The sequence below is a fragment of the Chiloscyllium plagiosum genome, chromosome 27 (assembly GCF_004010195.1).
Source record: "Chiloscyllium plagiosum isolate BGI_BamShark_2017 chromosome 27, ASM401019v2, whole genome shotgun sequence".
Classification (NCBI taxonomy): Eukaryota; Metazoa; Chordata; class Chondrichthyes; order Orectolobiformes; family Hemiscylliidae; genus Chiloscyllium; species Chiloscyllium plagiosum.
The window spans coordinates 8,036,997-8,046,724 of NC_057736.1; the positions used below are offsets into that span (position 1 = coordinate 8,036,997).

General features: G+C 38.0%; 1 protein-coding gene across 17 annotated transcripts in view; it reads left to right on the forward strand.

Moving 5' to 3' along the window:
* The window catches only part of epb41a (erythrocyte membrane protein band 4.1a), a 213,375-nt gene that overhangs the window by 135,019 nt on the left and 68,628 nt on the right, over positions 1-9,728 (forward strand). For all 17 annotated transcript variants that reach the window (XM_043717312.1, XM_043717315.1, XM_043717314.1 and 14 more), the window contains 2 exons: positions 1,256-1,474; positions 6,124-6,211. In XM_043717312.1, coding sequence (XP_043573247.1) covers positions 1,256-1,474; positions 6,124-6,211 — 307 coding nt within the window. The remainder of the gene's footprint in view (positions 1-1,255; positions 1,475-6,123; positions 6,212-9,728) is intronic.

The window sequence follows — 9,728 nt, forward strand, 5'->3', positions numbered from 1 at the left end:
TGTAAAATTCTGGGCCCGAGAGCTAATTGGTGAAGCAAGCCCAAAATGGTTTTGCTGTTTTTTTTTAGCATTTTTTTTAATGTCATTTCAAATTGGAGTCAGTGTTCCAGATTCTAATCACTCTGAAAGCTTGTGAGATCCTAGACATTGAGTAGAGGTACAGTGTAGAAAGGCATGGAAGGTAGATTCAAGCCATGTAAAGCATCAATTCAATCAAATATACCCAATTCTAGGCACCACACTGCAGGAAGGGCATGCATGTTTTGGAGAGAGTTCAGAAGAGGTTTACCTGAATGGTGCCTGAGATGTGGAACTTGAGTTATGTGGAATAGATTGGATAAACCTCTATTTTAGGCAGGACAATCAAAGAGGAGATTTGAAAGTGACGTAAACATGAAGGGTTTATATCAAGCACCATAAAACTGTTTCCAATGGCTGAAGTGCCGAAAACAAGGGAGCACTTATTTAAAGTGATTAACAAATAAAGTGGGAGAAAAATTTACAATAAGGGCAGTTAAGATTTAATTAGCTCTGTTTCAAAGTGTTGGAAGTAGAGTAGCCTTAAAGAGGAATTGGATAATTACTTGAATGAGAAAAGATTTGTAGGGAAATGAGGAAGGAGAGGGACCATCTGTATTTCTTTGAAATTTATATTTATGGTTCTTTGAAATACCCAAAGCAGATTTTGATGAGCTAAATGGCTCTGTTCTGTGCTGTATAATTCCATGATCATTACTGGTTTTACTTTGCACATAGAAAGGATTTGAATACTATCTCACCCATTATGATTTTTCTTATTTATTCATGGGATGAGGGCATCACTAGCTGGGTCAGCATTTAATGCCCATCCTATTAAGAGTTAGCCACATTGCTTTGGGTCTGGTGTCACTTGTAGGCTAGACCAGGTAAGGATGGCAGTTTCCTTCTCTAAGGGCATTAGTGAACCAGAAGAGCTTTTCTGCCAATTGACAACAAATTTATGATCATTGTTAGACTCCTCATTCCAAACTTTGAATTGAAATTCCACCATCTACCATTGTAGGATTTGAACCCAGGTCCCCAAAACATGATCTGGTCTCTGGGTTGACAGTCCAGTGATAATATCACTAAGTTGTGTCCTCCCCTTAATTAATTAAATATTTAAATTCAAATTTAAGTATTGGTCATGCAGAGCATGCTTGTTAGACATTTTGAAAACTAAAACTTTAAACACACTTTCATTGTTGCTTAAGTGTTTATGTTGTGTTCATTCCAGATACTACCTGTGTCTTCAGTTGCGTCAGGACATAGTTACTGGATGTCTGCCATGTTCATTTGTTACTCTTGCCCTGTTGGGATCATACACCGTTCAATCAGAGCTGGGTGAATATGATCCAGAGTTACATGGAACAAATTATGTTAGTGAATTTAGGTTGGCCCCAAATCAAACAAAGGAATTGGAAGAGAAAATTATGGAACTTCACAAAACACATAGGTATGTATTCTTACTTGGGGAAAAAATGCTGTGTACTCCAATATTGTATCACTTGCATGTCAGAACGCTCAGGTATCAACAATTCCAGTTATTATGGAAAAATAATCTCCTCTATCCTATGTTGGAGAAATTAAACTGTTCCATAACGTAGGATTATAATTATTTTACCAATGTGTCATCTCCCATTTGACAATTAATAATGTCTATGTAATCTTGGTGTATGATCGGAATTCACTATTAGTGGTTTTCATGTTTTTATATTGTACTAGAATGTTGATAAGAAAGTGAAGGTAATCATGTGAACAGTCTGATTTACATATTATGTAAAAGTAAAAGAGTTTTAATTTACATAATGTCTTTCAAGTCCTCAGGATGTCCTAAAACGCTTCATAGGAATTGAAATACTTGAACAGAGTAACTGTTATTTTAATACAGAAAATGTAGCAGCCAATTGTGTGCAAGGTTCCATGAACAACAAAATAAATGCTAGCAGGATGACTTTTCTCATACTGGTGGCTGTGGGAGAAATATTGGCAAGGGTTCCAGGGGCATTCCTTACATATAATAGATGTTACACATTAAATGAGAATGTGAAATGGCAGATGGTAACTTGGTTTGTCACCTCATCTAAAAGATGGTACCACTGCAGTCAAGAACTTCCTATGTGCTGTATTGTTAATCTAGATTATGGGCACAGGTCATGGAGGTGACACCTTCATCTGCGTCAGATGATTGTGAGGACAAGTATACTACCACTGATGTTAAAATTTTGTAAATGATATTAAGCTTTTATTATGTGAATCAAGTTAATTTTCTCTCCTCTTCATATGGAGTCATAGAGATGTACAGCATGGAAACAGACCCTTCGGTCCAACCCGTCCATGCTGACCAGATGTCCCACCTGGCCCATATCCCTCCAAACCCTTCCTATTCATATACCCATCCAAATGTCTCTTAAATGTTGCAATTGTACCAGCCTCCACCACTTCCTCTGCAGCTCATTCCATACCTGTACCACCTTCTGCATGAAAAGGTTGTCCCTTAGGTCTCTTTTATATCTTTCCCCTCTCACCCTAAACCTATGCCCTCTAGTTCTGGAATCCAACCCCAGGGAAAATACTTTGCCTATTTACCCTATCCATGCCCCTCATAATTTTGTAAACCTCTATAAGGTCATCCCTCAGCCTCCAACGCTCCAGGAAAAATAGCCCCAGCCTTATCAGCCTCTCCCTATAGCTCAAATCCTCCAACCCTGGCAACATCCTTGTAAATCTTTTCTGAGCCCTTTCAAGTTTCACAATATCTTTCCGATAGGAAGGAGACCAGAATTGTACGCAATATTCCAACAGTGGCCTAACCAATGTCCTGTACAGCCGCAACATGACCTCCCAACTCCTGTACTCAATAATCTGACCAATAAAGGAAAGCATACCAAACACTTTCTTCACTATCCTATCCACCTGCAACTCCACTTTCAAGGAGCTATGAACCTGCACTGCAACACTCCCTAGGATCTTACCATTAAGTCCGGCTAAGATTTGCTTTCCCAAAATGTAGCACCTCACATTTATCTGAATTAAACTCCATCTGCCACTTCTCAGCCCATTGGCCCATCTGATCAAGATCCTTTTGTAATCTGAGGTAACCTTCTTCGCTGTCCACTACACCTGCAATTTTGGTGTCATCTGCAAACTTACTAACTGTACCTCTTATGCTCGCATCCAAATCATTTATGTAAATGACAAAAAGTAGAGGGCCCAACACCGATCCTTGTGGCACTCCACTGGTCACAGGCCTCCAGTCTGAAAAACAACCCTCCACCACCACCCTCTGTCTTCTACCTTTGAGCCAGTTCTGTATCCAAATGGCTAGTTCTCCCTGTGTACCATGAGATCTAACTTTGCTAAACAATCTCCCATGGGGAACCTTGTCGAACGCCTTACTGAAGTCCATATAGATCACACCTACCACTCTGCCCTCATCAATCCTCTTTGTTACTTCAAAAAACGCACTCAAGTTTGTGGGACGTGATTTCCCATGCACAAAGCTATGTTGACTATCCCTAATCAGTCCTTGCCTTTCCAAATACATGTACATCCTGTCCTTCAGGATTCCCTCCACCAATTTGCCCACTGGTCTACAGTTCCCTGGCTTGTCCTTACCACCCTTCTTAAATAGTGGCATCACGTTAGCCAACCTCCAGTCTTCCGGCACCTCACCTGTGACTATTGATGATACAACTATATCAGCAAGAGGCCCAGCAATCACTTCTCTAGCTTCACACAGAGTTCTCGGGTACACCTGATCAGGTCCTGGGGATTTATCCACCTTTACCCATTTCAAGACATTCAGCACTTCCTCTGTAATCTGGACATTTTGCAAGATGTCATCATCTATTTCCTACAGTCTATATCTTCCATATCCTTTTCCACCATAAATACTGATGCAAAATACTTGTTTAGTATTTCCCCCATTTTTTTGCGGCTCCACACAAAGGCCGCCTTGCTGATCTTTGAGGGGCCCTATTCTCTCCCTAGTTATCCTTTTGTCCTTAATGTATTTGTAAAAACCCTTTGGATTTTCCTTAATTCTATTTTCCAAAGCTATCTCATGTCCCCTTTTTGCCCTCCTGATTTCCTCCTTAAGTATACTCCTACTTCCTTCACTCGATCTATCCTGTCTATACCTTACATATGCTTCCTTCGTTTTCTTAACCAAACCCTCAATTTCTTTAGTCGTCCAGCATTCCCTATACCTACCAGCCTTTCCTTTCACCCTAACAGGAATATACTTTCTCTGGATTCTCGTTATCTCATTTCTGAAGGCTTCCCATTTTCCAGCTGTCCCTTTACCTGCGACCATTTGTTTTATCAAGAGACATATCTCCAAAAACATATAATCAAGAAAGAGCCCCCTCTACCCACTACTGCCGCCTTTTTGTTGGACACGCTTAAAACAACGATTAACTTATCTGATTCTGTGCTGTGAACCTAGCCCAAACAGGTTCCTCCAAGATCGGTTGTGATTTTCCCAGATGCACTCCGATGTCCGGTGATATATGAATTCAAACAGCAAAGGCAGTAACTGTGCAGTCTCTCTGTTTATCTCTGTCTCTATCTCCTGCACTGTCCTCACCTGTTGTTCTTCCTTTTAAAACTGCTGTTGTTTTGACTGTTTTGGAACTTTGGAAAAAAAAATCCAACAGCATATGAAACAGTAATTGCTGCTCCTGGAATTTGAGAAAATCACTTCCAGCACCTAAAATACTTGAAAAAAGGAGTAACTGTTACAGCCAGAAATTTTTCCCGTCCTCCATCTTGGATTACCCAGAAATCTGTATAAGTGACTCTTATTTTTCAACTATGAATCAATTTTCTGTTTTCCAAAATTCACTAATTTGCCAACCCAGTTGACTAATCATAGAATTGAAGCAATTGTTTACATTTTTTAAGATGGCCTCTCCAGGTATTGTTTATACGTGTGTTTTGGACTGCATTCTGTTTTCTCTTTCTCTTCCCATGGTTGGCAATATTTATAACTGGAACTAAGAGCAAGATTTTTTTTTTGCATCATGCGTCTGGTTCACAACCGCTTTGACTTTACGTCCATGTTAAATGACCAAATTTTACATCGAGAGCTAACTCCTTCCTTTGCCGATTGTGTGTTGATTAAATATTTGTGTGTATATAGCTTATTAGATTTATTTAATGTTTTTAGTTCTTTGTAGACATTTTCATAGCTGAAGAGTATAGATTTTTATTTGTTCTTCAGCAGTCATGAATTCATTCACTGTCAGATTTGAGAAAGCTACTTTTCTCAAAAAAAGTTATGCTAATTCATAACTCTACTGATGACGTGACTTCACTGTTTTTGTATCCTTAATTCACTGCTACATGTTATTTGTCACATTTACATGTAGCTGAATACAGTAATCGGAAATGTATTTTCGACCAATTTTATCAAGAGAAAAATGGAAGCATTAAAATGCCTTGACCTCAGACAATCTTTCTCCCCCCTCTCATTGTCTTTTTAGCAATTCTCTGTCTTTATCTGCTTGAATGTTCTTGCAATATGCTGAATGCATTTTATGGGTGGTGGTCACCTTCTGGTACTCTGCCAGATTAACCATTCTTAGCATTTGAATCTAGACTGTTGGCATTCCTGAGTATGCATTTTCCAGACAGAAATGTGGTCAGTATTGTCTTTCCTAAACCAGATGTACAAATATCAATTTTAACATGCCTCACATCATTTTGATATCAGCCAGTTTAACACAGACTGGAGGTGATATTGGGTATCTTCCTGTTTTATGGTACAGTTATTTGTTACCTGAACCAAATCATCAGGAGAGATGATTTTATGATACCTATGCTTACTTACTTATTAGTAGTGCGTTTCATAATATTTTTGCATAATGCTGCCAAGAATAGCCATCGCAGTCAATTCTTTGAATTCAAAAGCTTCTAACACATTACTCTTCAGTATTGCCAGAGCTTCCTTTTCAAGTACAAATAAATTTGAGAACAGTGTGTTTTAAATCAGAGTTTGATATTTTTAGAAGTTGCTTGCAGATTGCAGTTTTAGTTGATATTGAAAGCTTTGACTACTAAGGAGTCTTATTTTTGGCTTTTTACATTTTTTTATCCTAGAGCTATGACTCCAGCACAAGCTGATTTGCAATTCTTGGAGAATGCAAAGAAACTTTCAATGTATGGTGTGGACTTTCATCCCGCTAAGGTACGAAGTCTGTTTATTTTTTGCAATTCTTCAACCTACTGTTAAACAAAATCACTCTCCTATTTTTATAAAACATACTTGGCTCTTCATATGATTTTGTTCAGCCAGTTTCAACATCTATCTCTGACTTTCTACCTGTTATATATAAAAGTCTGTAGCTCGTAGCATAAATATTATAAATCAGCCTTGTTATGAGTTATTATTTGAATGGATTAGTTCTCAACAATTTGTGCTTCTTTCATCTTCAGGCTTTAACTACTTTCATGTAAGAATAGAATTAGCAGCAGAAATGCGCAATTAAATGTTGATGGATTTCATTCATTTTATAAACATATTGAGATACAGAAATCTATCTTCCAGTTGCAGATGTTTAGTTTAAGAATTGCAATGGTTAATTGAATAAACAAACTATTTTTACATGCAATCATAACTTTTCCTAATGTTTGAGACTAAATGAATATTCAGTTGGGATTTATAAATGTCAAACTCAACTGAGTCCTTTCAGGTCTGTAAATTGTATTGTATCTGTCATTTGTGCTTTCATTTAAAGTTTTTAGATGTAAACAATCATTAAAAAAAATTGTAGTTTTGAGATATTATGTGGTGACCAGTGGTTACAAGATTTTAGCTAGCTATATGTATTGCTGTCAACTTTCTTTGTATTGGTGAAAAATGATAAAAGGTAATGTAAGGAGAAATGACAGCATATTATGCACAGACAGAATGTTTTTAGGAAAAAATGGATAAATTTGACACCTGCAAATGTAACTAAAGACAAAATTACATATTTCGTTAATTGATTTAGGGCCATTGTTCAAGAGCTGCTCCTTTCTCATTGATCATCAGCAGCAATGTATTTAAATTCTGTTTCAGGAGGAAAAGACAGGCACCCTTCCACACTTCTGGGTTTTGGTTGTTGTGTCTTAAGTCTATTAAAATTTAAATTTCACCTCTAAACATTATTCCTGTAAGTGTTTAAAAATGCATAATAAGATGACATGAGCCTTTTGCTCGTGAATGTGTTTAGTTTTAGAGGATATTGGATTTTGTTTAAGGAGCTTACTTGAAGTGGAGCCATATCTGTCCAGAGGTGGAAGTGGCATTAATTATGTATTTTAAATCCAACAGATAATTCTTCCTTTCTATATATGACTTCTAGCCAGTTTCATTTTTTTGAAACGGTGACCCACTTACTTGAGGTTGTGAATGCAGAGAAGGAATGCTTGAATGTTTTTCGTATCAGTGAGCTTTGTGTCTCCAACACATTAACCTCTTATACATCTGCTCCTCCTTTTACCTCACTATTGGTTGCAGAATATTTTGCCACACTTGCCCTACTCTCAAGAACACCCTCCTTAAATCCTTCTACATCTTAATTTCCTTTAAAAATTTCATAACCTGACTTTTCAATCAAGCTTTCTGTTTCACTTTCTCATCTTTTTCTCCAATGCTTCACTTCAGTTTTTGGAATACCTTGGAATATTTTTAAAGATGCTTTCTAAATTTACTTTTTAAATGTAGTAGTAGTTTATTTTTCTGTAAATCTGTAATTACTAATGTTTTAGTGGCAATGCAAGATGTCTGTTTATGGAAAATGCATTTTCTGTCGCTCTTAATATAGTAATCCTATTTGCATAGTCAAACGTGCAACACTTTTTAGGTGGGTGTGAATAAAGTATTCATGTTTTCCAGAAAAAGCGTTGTGCAGAGCTGTAGTCACAGTCAAGAACAATAAGAAAGGGAGATGACTGCATAAGTAGTGAGACGATAAGCAGAGGCTTATTGTAAATGACCAAAATTTAAACTTTTAAATAATAACTGTTTAGAAAGCCTTCTATTTTCTGTCTTTTATGATGCAGCAGATTGTAATGCTTGACCATCTTTAAATTATGCAGATACATCATTGTCTGTACATCTGCATAAGATGAGAACTAAATAACTAAACTCCATTTGTGAAGAAACTCCTTGTTCTAACTTTACCTGGGTATTTATGTCTGTATTTTTCTGCCCAGTTGCAAATACTTATTTCCATATTGCTCTGTTGCCCACCTATTTAATGTGCTTTTAATTTATGATATCATGCTTGATGTAAACCAATCCAAATCTGATCACCACTGGGAGGGGTGAGGAATAAGAAACTGTGCTTTAAGTAAACGGTTTCTAATTGATTTCTTCCTGTATTTGTTAACATAGAAGAATGGTCACTTGATGCAAAAGCTACTTCCACCTCCTTGTTATTTTTTAACTTGTTCGAATAGGACCTTTAGAAAAAGTTAACAGAATAACCTGGTAACTGTCCATGAAGAAGCAGAGTTTCAAGACTGAAATCAGTGCTACAAGTTTTACATTTGAATCTTCTTGTTTTTCTCGGTAGTACTACACAATCTGCATTTTAGTTCTGTTTTACTTCGAGAGGGAAGCAATTGTATAATTCTGAAAAAAACCATCAGTGGACATTTTTGTATTTATTCAGTTTGATTAGGATCAAAAAATGTTGTAGTGATGATACGCTTTGTATGTTGGTGTTGTGTTTAGTAACTCAGATGATTCACAATCCCTTTACCATGTAAGAAGCTTTTATCCATTCAATCCCAGTGACATTTATTAATGCGCTGTTTTTCCATACCAGAAATAAGTATCATGCTGTTTTTTTTTTGTTGCATAGTATAATTAGTAGGATGTGAAGCCATTCTAGTCAGAGCAAGATAAATGTGGCAAAAGTCAGTTGGAGAACTACTTTGTCTTCTGGAAAACTTGTGCAATGGATGCTAATTGGCTATATATTCATTGATGGAAATGTGTTGCTGGAAAAGCGCAGCAGGTCAGGCAGCATCTAGGGAACAGGAGAATCGACGTTTCGGGCATTGGCCCTTCTTCAGGAATGAGGAAAGTTGGTCCAGCAGGCTAAGATAAAAGATAGGGAGGAGGGACTTGGGGGAGGGGCGTCGGAAATGTGATAGGTGGAAAGAGGACAAGGTGAGGGTGATAGGTCAGACTGGGGTGGGGGCGGAGAGGTCGGGAAGAAGATTGCAGGTTAGGAAGGCGGTGCTGAATTCGATGGATTTGACTGAGACAAGGTGGGGGGAGGGGAAATGAGGAAACTGGTGAAACCCGAGTTCATCCCTTGTGGTTGGAGAGTTCCTAGCCGGAAGATGAGGCGTTCTTCCTCCAACCATCGTTTCGCTGTGGTCTGACGATGGAGGAATCCAAAGACCTGCATATCCTTGGTGGAGGGGGAGGGGGAATTGAAATGTTGAGCTACAGGGTGGTTGGGTTGGTTGGTCCGGGTGTCCCAGAGGTGTTCTCTGAAACGCTCCGCAACTGTCATTCTAGAATCCCAACCAATGTATGTAGCTTATCTGTCCTGTTAATATCTCGAAGATTTCGATCTGATCACACATTAACCTTCTAAATTCTAGAGGAAACAGACTTAATTTGTATAATCAGTCCCAACCCTCGGACTCAGCACCGCCTTCTTGACCTGCAATCTTCTTCCTGACCTCTCCGCCCCCACCCC